At 37.3% G+C, this 17,997-nt stretch overlaps 1 protein-coding gene across 1 annotated transcript in view; it reads left to right on the forward strand.

Moving 5' to 3' along the window:
• bmp6 (bone morphogenetic protein 6) overlaps positions 1-17,997 on the forward strand; it is a 79,703-nt gene that overhangs the window by 59,465 nt on the left and 2,241 nt on the right. Inside the window, exons 4-6 of the mRNA XM_033999813.3 lie at positions 43-240; positions 10,348-10,424; positions 17,431-17,541. Of these exons, the coding sequence (XP_033855704.1) occupies positions 43-240; positions 10,348-10,424; positions 17,431-17,541 (386 nt within the window). The remainder of the gene's footprint in view (positions 1-42; positions 241-10,347; positions 10,425-17,430; positions 17,542-17,997) is intronic.

The following is a 17,997-nucleotide window of genomic DNA, read 5'->3' on the forward strand; positions in this document are numbered from 1 at the left end:
CCCTCATTGTTTGCCACTTATTGTTTTCCTTTATATGAAAAGGCAACAGCATTAACCCTAAGGAGGCAGGTTTGATTGGGCGGGACGGCCCTCGTGACAAACAACCTTTCATGGTGGTATTCTTCAAGGTGAGCGAGGTTCACATCCGGACCACCCGCTCAGCACCTAACAAGCGCAGGCAACAGAGCCGCAACAGGTCCGCACAGCCACAGGACATGCCCAGGAACCCAAACATGTCAGGTAACTAAAATCACTGAACTGACAGACCTTTAATATCTCATAATGTTCTGCTCCCAAAAATTGAGATACATCATTATGTTATATAGTAAAGGTTAAGTGCACTGTAGGACAGACATTTCTAATAATATCCAAATTTGCCAAGTTAAGCTCATTAAGCTTAAGCTTGTACAATGAGACCTTCTCCCCAGCAGTATGTATGGAACTTTCTCCACTAAAATTAGACTTAGGTCCAAGTTAGGTGAGCCACCCTAACCTCTGGCAATTGACAAGTTAGTTTGCACTTTAAGTGGCTCATAGGGCTGGACATGCCAAAACCAGTTAAAGTAGGGGTGCCACATGCATCTGGAAGGTAAAGATTTGTGACATTTTTAAGGGTTACAGGGACATCTGTACTGATTACTTTAAAATGTGCCTTGCAATTGTATTGGCCTGCGCTAACTGGATTACAGAGGATTGGTCTGTGTGCACAGAAACTGTATGAGCTCCATAGCATACTCCTCGACAGCTTGGAGAACATTAAAATTGGTAAAGAACTGTAGGGTATTAAAATAGTTATTTCAGCACCTGATTTCAGCAGCTCCCTGCTGCCTTGTTCTAAAAATCAACTGAAAGTGCAGGTGGGGTGTTAGACAACCTTACCTAAACCAGGAAAGATACCAGCAGCAGGGCTCCGAGACCTTGTTGCTATGGAACTTTGGTTGTTGTGGTGAGGAGGCCGCAAGGTGAGCTTCCAGTGTTAAAGCAAAACATCTCAGTCTCCAATTATATTTTTATCTAAAACAGTGGAGTTAGTTAGTATAATATTATGCATATTGTGGTTGTTATTATTTAATGGAAATTCACCTCAAATGTAGAAGAAAATAAATATCCTGTGAATAAAGTGTGGGGGGGGGGGGGGGCAAGTGTCCTATATATTTTTTGATAGTTCACTTTTCCTTCTGCCTGTCAGTTCCAGTATCTTGCTTAACAAATCCTGTGGAAATCGTGAATCAGTGTCCTGGCCCCCAAGGCTTGTGTTTTTTTCATTAACAGTGCTGTAGCTTAATGCTTTATAATTGTTCTTCTAGGCTGGAACTTTTCTTTGATTTTTTTAGATTAACTTTCCTAAAATGCTACAGCCGTGGTTTGGAACTGGGTTGTCACGTGTTTCTCAATGTCTCAATTTTTCCAAATAAGGCCATTGTGCATTTGGCATGTTGAGAATAACACATTGTTTTTACTTTTCTCTGCAATGGACGTGCATCTCTCAAACATTTACTCTCTCAACCTTCCTGACCGAGGCATCTGAATTCTAAATATTTAGACATAGCTGAGGAAGTTCCAAGATTTTGTGACAGTGGTCCCTTCATAGCCATTAGAACTGTATAGGGGTTGAACTTATTGTAGGACAGATGTTTCTGATAATATGTCACACGATTTCCAAATTTTATGCCAGTTAATGGAACTGGGTTTGAAACCGACACTAGAATTGTAGCCTTGTAGTTTCATATAACACAATGCACAATACACTATTGTTTGGAATATGGTTCTCGTTTGCTTTTTGGCTCTGATAAAGACCACTGTGTTAATTTTTCATACTTTAGTAGATTTTTTTTTTTTTTTTTAAAACACCTGGGTCTTATTCATGAATGGTTGTGGCAAAGTGCCAGCAAATTATTCCTTCATAACAGACCTTCTTAGAAGGATTATCATTCCTTAAATGAAAATAATATGTTATATACAATAATTACATCAAAAACAGTTCATTCAACTTGACTAAGCTTCAACCCAAAACATTAACCACAGGTTGTTACCTGCAAGCATCATTATCATTATTATTATTATTATTATTATTATTATTATTATTATTATTATTATTATTATTATTATTATTATTTATTTATTTATTTATTTATTTATTTATTTATTTAAGTTTGTTCCAATGTAATTTATTGTAGCAGAAAAAGTCTATAATGGCAGCCCTGTTGGGTGTCAGGGGTACCTGCATATGTTGCCAGCGTGTTTACATATACATATAAAGTCTGTATCTCAAATGGTTTCTGATATATAAGGTGATGAAAGTGCACTGGATTTACAGAGTGCTCATATGTAACTTAGTGCTGCTGCCTCACACAACTTGTTTAACCTGGTCTCTCTTAAAAACACCTTAACATCTTATGTCAATTGATGATTGATGATAATCCAATGAATTTATTAGAAGACAACAGCAATACTTTGTAACAAGGAATAGGTCTAAATTCCCTGACCAAACTTCACCCAAACCTAGCATGACGAGAGCAGAACAGGGATTAATTGTAAAGAGCATAGGTCTCCCTTATGACTGTATGATCATATTTTCTCATTGTCCTTTATTGTCAATTGAATTCAGTTTCTATTAAAAAAAAAAAAAAAAAAACGTGCAAACTGTCTCACAGTGTAATTTGTGGACTTGTACACCAGTTCCTGAAGAATACTGATGTAAAAAAAGTTTTAGACTTAAAAAAGCTTTCAACATAATTTCAGGTTTGGTTTATACCATCAGTTCTATATAACATGTTTGCCCCCCCACCCCCAGACCCTGTTATTACTGTAGCCAGTCATTAACCGTCTGGTAAAGGAATGACCCACTTAACATTATTGCTTAGAGAATAATAACAGAATTGTACAGCTGTGTTTTTTCATCCTTTTTTAAATGCTCTTTTGTTTATTGTTAGCATAATTAGACATTGCAACTTTCAAGTTTAATAACCTCTGTGATGAAAGACGGAGATATCCCCAGCGGCTCACATATGTAAATTAACAAGAGTTCCTGGCTTTTAACTGGTGACGACCAGCTTGCTATACCACAGGTTCCAGTTCTTTAAAGCTGAATAAATATCTATGAGCTCTAGGCAGGTTGAGTATGTCGCTTTTTATATACCTGCGTCAAGCCATTGCTGGCAGTGCATTTGAAGTTCAGATTGTATTAGAGTACACTGTGGCTGCATCATTGATTTCAATGGTCTTTGACAGAATAGCTTCCACCTTGCGCAAGGGCTGTCATTTTTCCTTTCCCCTGTACTGAAAGGGAGAATATGACAACAGCCTGCCCATGCTGTATTTCTATGTTGCCCAATTCCTTTGATGCCTGTAGGATGCATTCATTTCCTTCCAAAGACATGCTTGGTAGTGTCATTGTCCCCCACTGGATATAAGTCCACATAAAAAAAAACACCACAAAATCACCAGTCTTTGCTTGAGAGAGGACCTGGACTGTATCTACATGAAGCTCTAACGTTGCTGCCAGCACTGTTTCAAACTGTATCCAGTGCTATTGCAACTCACCTTTCATAACTGGTTACATTTTATAACTAAGTGGTATTATACTTATATTTTAACTTTAAAATGACTTAAAGATCAAAACGCAGTCTTCAGTGCATGATCTAACCCTTCTACAAAGCACCCATCTAAGGCATTTTCTCAAGACTTTAATTAGTAATGGAAAACACCTCTTTTGTAGGAAGAGTTTCCATAAGAAAAGGGGGAACCTTGATACATGTCCGGTACAAATGAGTCATTAGCTGTAATTAGCTAACAGTTCTCGAAGGAGTTTGTGCATAGATATCACAGTGCTGAGTAACCAACACTGTGGATCCGCAATGAACCCAGAAAGTTAATGCATGGCATAACATTTTACAAGCAGGAAGTACAGCAGGGAAAATGTTTATAGGTACCCCTGATCTGGCATTTCCACTCAGTGAAATCACACAATAAAGCATTTCATTTACTTTAATAGGGCTCCCAATAGCAAGTGCTGAAATAAATGAAAGACTCTTGTAAAGCCCTGCTGATTAGGAAGTCTAGGGTCTTTACTTGCTGGTAATCCTAATTACATTGTAACCAACATCGGCTATGAACAGCACATTCACAATCCAAAACTGAACCAGTTTGAAATTACCCACATTAAAGCTCTTATTTTAACTGTTTTGGCATATCTTTGTAATTTCCCAGTAAATTGACTAAAAAATAAATAAATAATAAATAGTATATACATTTATAGTGCCTTCAAAACTACGTATGTAAATTTGTTTTAAGAGTTTTAATTTAATGTTTTTGATTTGTTGTAATATTTTAATAATAAATTGTCAAATGCCTTTCACACTCTTTTGCTTCACTTCCTGTTGAAGGAACATAGCCACATGCAAGTTGCTTGTTTAACTTGTAGCAAAAACAATTTAGAACATTTTTTTTTTTTTTTTTTAAATGACTCTTCCTTTCTATTTTTTTTTTTTAAATATTCTAAATGTTTGCCATTTACGGTAGAACCTGCCTTATCTAATCCTGTAAGATACGATTCCCTTGATTAACCGATGGGTACAAATGGGATCTGATCAATGCACATTTTATTATAGGTCTAAATCAGTAGATGCAACAGGACAGAATGGATTCAGTTGCAGACAAAAAAGGAAGAGATGGTGCATTTGGGAATTCAGTTTCACTTTTCACATGCCGTCACTTCATGTAAATCTGCCCAGTTTCACCATGTTCAATAAAAGAAAGCAAGAAAGCAAGGAATTAATATAATTACTGTACTGTTAAAAAGCTGAGACAAGATTTTTTTCGCCCACCTTCAAAGCCAGTTGGTGTTTATGTGCATGTTTTTGTTTTTGTTTTTGGTTCTGTCGTGGGTTTAACACACATGGTGCAACAAAAAAACAGTCAGTTTACTTCAGCATGGATTGAGAAAGCATGTTAAGAACTGTTTTTGGAACGCTGTTTTGATAAATTGCCAAATACTATTACAGTGCTTTGTTTTGCAATTGTTTTCACTGGTTTTCTTTCTGTGGTATACGTGCAGTGCCGTACTTTGATGTTTTAGACACACTGATGTACCTGACATTGTCATTGTTCATTTTGAGTGCCCAGACGTTATAAAGCAACTACAATGTAGTGCAATGACTCTCTCAGAGATACAATATTTGTTCATGTCTGGTGGAACCCTGGAACCAATTAAGGCAAATAACTCAATGTTGAAGCAACTAAACCGAGAGACACAAAGAATCATAGCAAGCATCTTAAAATAGTGAGGGAATATGCAGTTATGTATAAATATAGCATTTTTGAGGACAGTCATTGATCACAATTGTTCATTATATAGGGGTATAAAACACCACCAACAGCTATAACACTTTCATAAGGGCCCCCATGGGCAGTAGTGAATGTGTAAGGTTGGTATGCAAACTGTGGGTGCTATGCATGAGTGCTCATAAAATATGTTGACCTTGGTAAACACAAAACCTCCGTCTCTGTTTGATATATGTTCAAACCTTGTTATCTTTGTCAGAGAGGGACTAATTTAGTTCTCCATTTATCAAATGGAGTGATGGGCCACAGAGCTGCTCGGAAAAGGGGTGCTCAAGCATTTCTCTCTTCCCTTCCTGACTCAGGCAGCCCATTATGACCTGCGAAACTGTACAATGCCCTCGAGTTTACACCTGGTTGAGAGGGTCAGGTTTGCGAAATTGAAGTGGGAGAGAACAGGCCATTTCAGAGAGAGTTGTTGGAGAAACCTCCAGGTCACTTCAGTTGCAGCTTTGTTTAATGATGCTGAGGGAACTCACTGAATTGGCGACTTGGGACCACTCCAACAGTTTTCTAAAGGATTTATCTCTGTAAATATTTATCCGTCTAAAGCCAGAGGGCTGCTTTAGAAGAGAGGGAGGAAACATAAGATGGGTCTTTACGGCTTCAGCTGAAACTGAGCCCCTGCAGGGTCAGCAGTAGGAGTTCCCCGGGTTTACTGCACAGCTGCACTTTCCTTGCAAAATGATCTGCATATCCCGCTTATATTCTAACAGGAAAAAGCGAAAGGGAACAAGGAAACACCTGAAACCAATATGTCTTTGTATTTAGCACCCCAGCCCTGACCCTGTCCCTCGTGTCCCAGAATGCCAGAGCACCAGTCTGTCGTGTGTCACAGCTTTCATACTGACTGCTGTGAGGAGCAGAGTGAAACGAACGTTTACTCAGAAATGCCTCTAAACCACAGCTCAAACTCTAGTAAATCATGTAAACTGATAGCTTTCCATTGGTTTGTATTTTTAGCCGGGGTCTAAGCTGTGGATTTGTGAAGGTAGTATAACCACCTTGATCTCTGTAATGGCATTGAGATTTCCATTCTACATCATGAATCATGAAAAAAAAAAAGAATGGCAAAAAAACCTTCCCCGCCTCTAATTTTTTATGTTTTCTTTTTTCTTTTTTTCTTTTGGCTAATGATTATTATATTAAACCAATAATACAAAGAGCAGAAGACATACAGATATACGAACATTATAACATTTGATCCAATGTGGGATAAATTATTGACATTTTAACTTTTATATTGTATTAATTTTTAGACTGCATGCAGGTATGATTGAACTCTATACTTTATACTTCGGACAACTATACTGTTATTTATTTATGTAATACCAAATGTGTTATTGATTAAACAATATTTAAATTATGTAAATCAGATCATATGATATTAATGAATTTGAACTACAAAACCATGATGATATACCACTTGCTGTGTATTTCCGACCCTTTCGCTTCTAGTGCTTTGCTAAGTGCCTTGCAAGTATGATTCCATTGTTATGTAGCACATATAATAACACTCTCTGCAAAAAATTATAACTAGAATCATGTATTCTGGTATCTGTAGCCATTAACGTATATTAAAACCAGTGCTGGCACATACAGTGGGTCCTCAAAATTGTGTAAGAACACAGTAAGTGAAAAGTTATAGTCAAATGCAATCCAAAACATATATAGGAGGCTAGGATTGAATAATAAAATAAAAGTTTGGTGAAGATTGGTTCAAAACCAAGGCAGTTATCGTGTTCACAACATTGTGTGTGACAGACAGACAGTTATATAGTTAAATGAAATGTATAATGTAAATTATAGTAATACTTAACATAAGTCATACTTAATTTAGATGCATTCTACTATTATTTTCTAATTATTAAATATAATAATTCGTCGTTCAAATGTATTTTACTGTAGAGTTAACCAGAATGTATATTATTACACCACAACTGTAAAAAGTCACCATAATAAGATGCTCTATATTATTATTATTATTATTATTATTATTATTATTATTATTATTATTATTATTATTAATAATCATAATCATAATCATAATCATAATAATCATAATCATAATCATAATTATAGTATTATTATACTATAATAATAATAATAATAATAATAATAATAATAATAATAATAATACTACGACTACTACAACTACTACTACAGAGTCTGGGATCTCCTGGATCACGGCCGCTCGGAGTGGCCGACTCCCGAGTTGCTGGTCGCCAGAGCGGCTCGGGGGACCGTCAGAACGGCCCTGTACGCGATGACGCTCCACACCCTCCACTTCCTCGCCCTCGTCTCCCGCCGAGACACCGCTTGGCGGGAGACCCTCCAACCACCGGAGGGCGTCGGTCCCCAGTGGGAGGCCCTGTACTCCCCGCTGGTCTCCAGGGGAGCTGGGACTTGGGGTGGAGGGTCCTGCACGGAGCGCTCGCGTCAGGAGAGATCCTGCGTCACTTTACCGACTCGGACACCGTATGCCCTTTCTGCGGTCAGCCCGAGTCGGTAAGTCACATTTATTTTCTTTGCGCCAGGCTGCAGCCGTTTTTCCTGCTGCTGAGGAATCTGTTGCTGCAGTTCTGGCTGCATTTTTCACCCACCCTCCTCATTTTCGGGCACCCTGTTCATGGCTCCACTAAAAAAAGAGACCCCCTCGTGAATCTGCTCCTGGCTCTTGCTAGACTGGCAATTTACAAGACCAGGAAGCGTAAGATGATCGGGGAGGGTCTCTTTGACTGTGGGGCCATGTTCAGGGCCCTTCTCCGTTCAAGGATTAAGTTAGAGCACGCCCACTCGGAGTCCGCTGGCGACATGCCATCGTTTGTCGACCAGTGGGCTCTAGGGGGCGTGCTCTGTTCCACCTTCCCTTTTCTATTAAACATTTAATTTACAGTCCTTTTTCTGGTCTTTTCATTTTATTAGTTAAGGCCTAGTACTTGTTGGCACCCCTATTTTAGGGGTGCTAAATTGCCACCACTGGGCAGTCGGTGTAGTCCGGCCATTAGGCCTTAAATAGGACTACTACTACTACTACTACTACTACTAATAATAATAATAATAATAATAATAATAATAATAATAATAATAATAATAATAATAATAATGTACACCCAACTGTGCATAATAAGACTGTAATTATATCAAGGGTTTCTGGTGACATAAAAATCACAAGAGTGCTAGTTCAAGTGATTTATCAATGTCACCAGAAACCCTACATATAATTACTGCCTGCAGTGTTTATTTTTAACAAGTTAAAAAGAAGGGTTGAAAATAACATTGGAAAGCAACATTTTAAAAATATATATATATCATGCACTGATATATATATATTTATAAATCTTAATACTACATGTAGTATTAATAAGAATCTGTCGAAAATTCGCTTGGCTTTTTTGGATGTTTTCCTCATCAATCAAGAGCTTCTGCTTTCTGAGGGCCATCAGTCTAAGGCCTAACATCCCACGGAGGGCATGTGGCATGAGGTAATTCCTTACTAAATGCATGTCACTTATTGTTTTTCCAAGAGCACTTGCATTATTCTGCTTTTCTACAAATTGAGGTTAGCCGTTTTATCGTCAAACTTATTGTGCACAGGTCTTGCGCCACCACCATGTATAATGAAACTGTAAAACACCGAAGTTTATAGAAAAATTGTTGTTCACCATGTATTATAATAATAATAAAGACTACAAGTCTCAAAATGTTAGCACCCTCCTTGAATTATTAGGTATATTAGGTAGACAAATACATAAACAATGAAAAACAAATATTTAAATAATGGCTTTTGCATATAAAGTTGAAAACAGGTCCCAAATACTGAAAATGCTGTACAGAAAGGTTATATCAGAAAATAATGAATTTACTTACAACAAAACTCTTCAAGGTGGCCATTGCGTTTTCTTGCAATTTTTAAGTCTTTGTTTAATTTTAGTAAAGTAGGCTACTATATTATATGAGGGCCTCTGGTGGTTGCAAACAGTAATTACAATGGTTTATCACACAAACCGACAGTAACCATATTCAGAAAGTGATTATGATTTGGTAAATATATCAAATATATACCAAATATAAATACTAAGTGTTTTCACAGTGAACTCATATCCAATATGTGAATTCTTAGCAGGTTATTATTGGTTCACTGGTTTTGGTTCTTGGTCAGTGGTACTTTTAAGAAAGGTGAAGACCGAGGCTATATTGACCTACTTGAGATTTACAAAACAGGAACCAAGATCGTAACTCTTTTTAACCAAATCAGATAATCAGTTCTACTACTAGTGTGAGAACATCGGAAACAGAGAATCGGCTTGGTATTCTGTGACCTTGAGCTGGAGGTCAAATGTCAAAGGTTTTCCACAATCCTTGTATATACCTTAATCTACTCATGTGACAATATCCTCCATAACCTACTCAGTTTGTGAGTTATGGAGTGTGAAAGCCAGACAGACAGACGGACGGTCAGAAAACATAATTTTAGTAATTTGCATTCCGTTTTGCAGGCTGCAGATAATTATCATGATTGAAAAGGGTTATAGGTAATGGAAATCCAGTTGTAGTTTTGAAAGAATCATGTATTTTCATTTTAAAACATATTATCTGGTACCATACTAGGTTAAATTAAGCTCTCATTTTGTCTACTTTCAGGTAGTAACTTATGCACTTCCTAGGTCATTTAGTTCAGCAGTGTCTTAGGGCTCAAAGCTTGTCAGTCGTTAGGCAAACCAGCTGGTTGGTTGATGACAGAAATTTGACTCTCCAGGTGAAATACAAGTGTAACAGGCTACCTGAAAGTAAGGCATGCAGATTAAGAGATAACCCTAAATCCATTTATGGGCTCTAATCTGGCATTCAAGTCATAATGCTTTACAGGATATCCGTGCTGATTGATATTGGCTAGCTTGTTTTATACATTCAACATATTTGTGTTTTTAAAGTGGGAAAGAACCTGTGAAATATGTTGTCATTTTACACTGAAGTGGCACAATGTCTGTTTTTTTTCACTGACAGGTTACAATAGCAGTGAGCAGAAGACAGCTTGTAAAAAACATGAGTTGTATGTCAGTTTCCGAGAACTTGGGTGGCAGGTAAGGATACAATTGCACTGAGTTTGGGTTTGGACCTAATGTCATTAAAAACACACCAAGGAAAAAGGAAACGTTAAACATTCCTTCAAAACTTTTTGAAAAGAGGTGTTTGGGGAACTTGTAATAATAGTGATTGCCTTTTTACTGATTATTTGAACAGATGTCTGTACATATTGACTGCTATATAATTTCACATTTCTTTAAAGTGAAACATACGGAAACTACAGAATAGCATTTCCAAGGCATTCAAGTTCCTTTTGAGTTAAAAACACACCCAGTTATGTGCTCATTTGAATACACATTTTTACTGTAATTTGATGGTACATTGTTTTTTATTTGAATTCTCACAGGAGAACCAGAAAGTCGCAATGATTAGAATGAAGCATGTGTCTACAATAGGCTCAACCACCCCAAAGGCAATATACAGTTTATTGTAAAGCCACATTTGTTTTTTTTAAAGGATTGCAAACAATTTACTTTCATTTGATGTGCTTCATTTACTCTAAGCTTTGAGGTTCTATAAACTCAGAAGGGCTGGTTTCACAGACCCTGATAAGCACTAATCTTGGACAACCTAATTTAGGTACAGGTAATCCAGGATTTGTGTTTATTGGGGTCTGTGAAAACAGTCGAAAGAGTTGTACCCAATCAGAATAGAAGGCGCTTCCAAGTATATGTAATGCCATTGCTTCTAACATATTTACAGTAAAAGGGTTTTTCTCATTTAACTGAGCTGTACTGAACCACTATTGTTGTTGACCCTGTTTGATTCAGTAAGATAGATGTTTGTAGTCATTTGAATATGCTGTACTCAGTACAGTGGGATCACCCACATATAATCATATTAGTCACCAGCCAGGGGACAGATTTATCAAGGTTACACCAAAATGCAACTTGCACAATCTGTACACTGATCAAGGTAACAGCTGAAAAATACAACAGTTGTAACATTTTAGTACTTTGACACACCAGTTATATCACAATAGTGTGAACGATTACACAATGGTATTGGTAATCCATTGCTGTACCGTGCATTGTCTCAGTTCCAGTGTGCAAAATATGTTCCAAATAAATTCTGTTGCCATTGCTGTTAACACTGTGGTCTGCAAATGGTGCAGATAAGATTTCTTCTGGGTAAGACATTATCATTATTATGGTATCCCAAAGGTGTTTTTTAAATTTTTTTGTAAGAGTGACTGTGTCAACAGTGAGGAAACAATTTATAGTTGCACTGTAAATCTTCCTAGCTGTATGAATTGCAGTAGTTTTAAGAGTGCATCGCGCATTCATTTATATATTTTTGAGGATGATGAAGAGGAGTGCGGGGAATGCATCAAAGTGTGTTATCTATGATTTGTTTTTCAAATTTGCTGCGTTTCAAACACGGGCGCGCATGCACGTGTTGCATGCATATTTCCATGTCCGCGTATATGTTGCCTGAGCATAGCTGATATGAAAGCAGGTGGAGACGCCACTAAAACTTCAATAATACTGAAATATATAGGCTTCCTGAAAAGCGTGTGAGAGCTGCAGGTAGTGGAGCACAGTATTTAATCAATGAGACCGTAGATGAACTACTACAACCAATGACATGGAATAAACACATTTATCTTTGTGTGATGTTTTATTTTAATAACATACTGTTTACAATTGATGTCCTGTGCATCACAGTGGTAACACTAGGAAGATGTGGGTGGTTAAAGTATAGGTTAATTTTTTTATAAAACAAGATATGCTAAATTTAAATGCATCAACTAAAATATATCTCACGGTATATAATTTGTATACATTGGTAAGTTAGCTGTAAATAAAATGCGTAATATAACAAAATAATGTAAGACTTGTATAAAAAATTATACGTTATAAAATATCTGGATTGCAATGATCAATAAATATTTACAGTGAATATTGACCATTTCTAGAATTAACTCTGTTCTGCCAAACACTTTAAACCACTTTAAATTTAAGCACGTTACTGAGCCCATAGATATTTAACAAGGAGTTTATCTAGTTTCCTAGGTGATCAGTCAAAGACATTTCTTTAGATCAGTTACACGTTTTGTGCAATGGATTGTGGAATATTATAAGACTAATAAGAAGAAGAAGAAGAAGAAGAAGAAGAAGAAGAAGAAGAAGAAGAAGAAGAAGAAGAAGAAGAAACAGCTTCTACTACATTGCTGGTTCTCTGCGTCTCAGTGGTCAATTATGAATATACTGCATGTGGTAGTTAGAGAATGACAGTGCATGAAAATTAATTTGCGTATGCTTAGTTTATTTTTTCTACCATCTTTGAAACTTGTCTGCCAAAAAGAGGCACATTTCAATGGCTTTGCTTCTAACCTGGAGTACATCTTTAATTACTGTTGCTCAGTTTCTCAGCCTTCATATATCTTAACTTTAGCAGTGGCATGCCATCAGGACCTTCAAGGTATTCTCTGCTGACCAGACAGTGCGTCAGTCAGTCAAATCACGTTACGTTGCCTCACTCACATGCGTACAGTGTGCTTGCTTATACTGTGAAACATACTACTCTAATTATTATTATCTGACACCTTTATCCAAGATGACTTACAGGGTTTACTAGAGTTTTTTTTAGAGTCTAGGGGTTTCCTGAAGGGGATGTGATCAGCCATTAAGAGATCTGCATTTCCCCCGCATAAGTCTAAAACAACGACCAGACGCTAGAAAAAAAAACAGTTGAGGGTATTCTCCGTTTCAGATGAAGGTCTTGGTGAGTTTAACCAATAGGCGAGTCGAAGAATGTCATTTTTTTTAGACAGGCGACCAATCAGGAGTGAGCAGAGGAGGGCCATAAATCTCCCAGGGTATTCTCTGCCTCACTTGAAGGCCCTACTTTAGCAACCAATAGGAAAGTCAAAGCTCTGACAGCTGACCAATCATTAGTGAGCAACGCCAAAGTTGAGACGACGCTGCTACCCCAGTCCATTTTGTCACGGCACGCCACTGAACTTTAGGTCTATTATACAATAAAGCAAATACAAATAATTGTTGTTTTTGTTTTTATTGTAAAATAAAGTTTTTGTACAGTAGCTCAAAGTACAATTACAGTTCAAATGTAAGGTTGTAGTTAATGCATACCTCATAAGTTAGCATTAAAGTATGTACAGTATTTATTGAAAGTACTCATGACTTCAAGGTAATTTTGCATTTTACTCACCCGAAATACATTTTACTCACAAACTAGGTCGCAAAATGATTTTTTAAAGCCTGATTAATGTAACCACGTCACTTGATTTTTATTTTTAAAGCGTCAACAAGTGAATACACGACTAATTTTATCTAAACCCTTTGAAAGCTATTTACTTAGTGACCCAAATCAGGTTTTAAAAATCACTTTGCGACCTAGTTCTTACTTTGCCCCTTTTGAAAATCATGCTGGTGGTGTCTAAATTGGAGAGTAAATTACTTAATGACCCAAAACTTTATCTGGAGTTTGGAGGATAATAATATAGGAGGAGAGGTAGAACAGGGAAATGAGGGGCAGTGGAAAATGAGAAACAGGAAGTTCCTAAAAAAAACAAAGAAAAGAAAAAGAAATATGAGGCCTCAGAACGAGGAGGCCTCAGTTACCAATCAGCCAACAATTGAGACTGTTGGCCCCATTCCTTCCTTCATTACCACAGAGAATAAAGCATGCCTGGGGGAGGAACCAAAGCCAAAGGGACACTAGTCTACATGTTGCTAGAAAATGTAGAATGAAATCTACATTGTTGCTTCAAATTTCATAGGACACTATTCTACAGTATGTAGAAATTGTAGATCATGTTGATGGACGTGCCAATGAGATAGCTTATAATTAAATGCCAACCAATCAAAATGTAATATATTAAGCACAGTTAATCTGGTACAGTAATAACCTGCTTGAATGTTTGTTTTTATTTGTATAAATAAACGTGTAAGTAGAGAGAAGTTGAAATGTGATTATTGTTACTTTTTTATTATATTATTTTGAACAGAATTCCTAATTATGAGGATCATTATTATTTTTTTCTACAAATCAGATATCAGTAACTGTGTAACAAGATTTGCAAGTTGTGTCTGCTGAACTGCAATGTTCAGATGGCTTTAAAGCAAAAAGTAGGACTCACTTTATCCATTACTATTAAGTTGTATCAAATGAAAGCCTTTATTTGAGACAAAATGACTACTGAAAACACAACTTGGAAACTAAAACGCAACACACTGTTAACATACCACTGCAGTTTAACATGAACGCTCTATAGCTTCAGCATCGGTACCAAACCGGCTTTTTTTGTAATTTCTAATATTAGACTATAATGCCAACACAACACTATGCTTAAAATAATAGTAAATCGTTTTTTTCAAGGAATATAATATTAATAATTTTGTCGACTTTAATGCTGCTCCACTACATCTTGTGACATTAACTGACAAATTGATCATTAACTACCAGGAATGGACCAATTAACACTTATTTACTTGCCTATACCACCTATAAAAGAAAAAAATGAAACGATAAGGAGATTCTCACTCCCAGTATTCCACACCGGCTCCGCATTCATTTTCTCAGTCATTTTTCTTTGGGTTTTTTCCACCAGCAAAGAAGCTAGTCACATGACTTTACATCACTTTCATTGGCTGATTTATTCTGTGACGTAATGTTGCTTCTACAAAATCAACAGTCCTTTGATACAGTTGCTTGCAATAAAGTTGCCTGAAACTTGTAGGTTGCACCTCACTTTCTACAAAAAATATTGCTTTCTTCATTTTTCTAGCAACATGTAGACTAGTCACCTCGGCTTAAGAATGTGGTTTCTTCCTCCTAGTTATACACTTTGTATCAGGAAGACTGTTCTGAGCAAGTGGGAGCCAGGTGAGAACCAACCCCCAAAACAGGAGGCAGAGGAGAGGGAGAGGCAAGAGGGGCTCAGCAAAGGATTGACTGTTTCCCCTCAGAGTCATACAACACCCCCAGATGCACCCAGCAGCATCCCCTGTGGACCTCCTGTCTCCCAGCACCAAATGACAAGGCAAAAAGAGGAGGGGGAAGAGACAGACAGGCCTGCATAGTGAGAGGTCCTGTCTTAAATATAGGGAGGTGGAGCTGGACCCACCAGAAGAGAGACATTATGCCCCCGCTGGAGTGCACCCTGCAAACCAACCGTGGGCCAGATTGTGGAAGAACCCAGGATCAAGGGGCCATGGATGAAGCAGAAAATCATCTTTGCAAAAAACACTGGACCATAATGGGTTATGACCAAAATACTAATTAAAAGATGTACTTTATTGATCAAATATGGTAAGCGTGCTTTATTAGCATGAACAGAGTATTATTATTACTATTTATTTATTTCTTAGCAGACTCTCTTAGCCAGGGCGACTTACAATTGTTACAAGATATCACATTATTTTTACATACAATTACCCATTTATACAGTTGGGTTTTTACTGGCGCAAACTAGGTAAAGTACCTTGCTCAAGGGTACAGCAGCAGTGTCCCCCACCTGGGATTGAACCCACAACCCTCCAGTCAAGAGTCCAGAGCCCTAACCACTACTCCACACTGTTCTGCTGGTTTAGACCTGAAAAAGGATTTGGTTTTCATAGAATTCCATAACTGACAAGTACAGCAAATGCATCTTTTTGCATGTAAAAGGCTGGTTTGTTAAGGTTCCCTAAGCATTCTTGCCCAGGCTGGTTCTTTAGATTTTAGACAGGGAGACAACAGATTTACAAACTATTTTAGCTACCCAAAACAAAAGGTGGCCTCTTTAACAAGACAAATAACCTTACACACATAGTGCTCAGGCTGATATTTGTGGGCTGGTATTTATATGAAGAGTGAAATCGCTCTGCCTTTCCCCTCCACATGGTGCAGTTTTGATAAAGAAACGTCACAAAGGTTCGTATTGATCCCCAGAAAAACCTGAATGTGTGACAGATGAACAGATTTAGTTGAATGCAGGCTGATAGTGGAGGCAGCAATTAACTTACAATTAAAAAAAATGAATCCACTGCAATTGTCGTCTCAAAACACACTTTCATAGTCAAACTCAAAGTGGCATCCAAGGTACAGTATAGCATTCATAGCTCAGCCAATCAATCAGGTGTCAGTACCATGAAAAAGTAGATGGCACCCACATGCGTCCTGTAAATAGTGTCCTTATGCAATACGCCTTCCCCCATGACCACAGAACTTTTGGGGTGCGGAACACGTTTGAGAAAAGCAATCCAAGATTAACAACCGAGGACTTAAAGAAAGATTTAGAAGCATCAGGTCTAACAGTGCACGAAAGGACTGTACAAAGACTCCTAGACACAGAAGAGTTGTATGTATGTATACCTCGCTACAAAATTCATAAAACATTCATGTGCTTGAAGATCAAATGAATGCAGCCATGTATCAAACAATTCTACAAAGTACAATGATACGATCTGCTTGTACACTGATTGGCAAACAGCTTATCATCCAACACAACAAAGACCCAAAGCATACGGCTAAGTCAACGCTGGAATTCTTGAAGATAACGAAGATAAAAGTTCTGGAATGGCCTATGCAATCACCAGATCCAATAGAAATGCTTTGGACTGATCTGAAAAAAGCCATAGCCAAGCACTGTGTATCAAATCTGTCTGAGCTGAAGGAAATATACAAGACAGAATGGGCCCAGATTTCACCACTTTACACTTTAACACTTTATGGACAGTATGCAAATAACGTTTGGTACCTAAACGCCAATCAATGGCATAAACTGTGTGTGGTGTTTCTTTGCCTACGAGACTGACAGTGATTGATATGTATAGGGTTTATTGTATCTTAATATAAAATAAACTTGATTATACTGTGTTTTTATTTTAGCAGTGTTAGCAATAAAAAGTATGTTTCTGCGAGCTTCCTGTACGAGAATTTGTTTTTAAATCCCACGATATTGCGATATGAAATTATAATCTATATCGAACAATATCGATATTGGTGCCCATCACTATATATATATATACCATTCTAATTTCCTCTGTGTTACAGGATTGGATCATTGCACCAGAAGGATATGCAGCAAACTACTGTGCTGGTGAATGCTCATTTCCCCTCAATGCGCACATGAATGCCACAAACCATGCAATTGTGCAGACACTGGTAAGCACAATAGAAAATAGCAGCAGTTTCCAGTTTGTCAAAGTTAATTCTGGGGGCAGCAGGGAAGGAATGTTTTTTTAAAACACTGATTCAATATCTGAGTCGATAAAATATATGCTTTCGAACTTCAGAAATGTAACTTTAATTAAATATATTATGAATGCAGATTTTCAATTTTCAGTCATCAGAGCATCATTCCTAAAGTAACTGCTTGCTGTGCCACCTGGCAGTTTACAGTATTAATCCTCTCAGATGTAATTAAATGAGAGCCATTTTCAGGAAGGTGGAGAGCAACACTTAATGGGGATGCAAAATGGGCCCCAGTGCATGAAATTGGAATATAGCATCCACTGTATAAAACAGGCCCTCATTCGGAAAGACACGTTTGTAACCATTTGAATAACTTTATATTTTAACTTGCGGACCTAAAAACATTTTATTAAACATTCTAGTGCT

This window comes from Acipenser ruthenus, chromosome 4, assembly GCF_902713425.1.
Source record: "Acipenser ruthenus chromosome 4, fAciRut3.2 maternal haplotype, whole genome shotgun sequence".
Lineage (NCBI taxonomy): Eukaryota > Metazoa > Chordata > Actinopteri > Acipenseriformes > Acipenseridae > Acipenser > Acipenser ruthenus.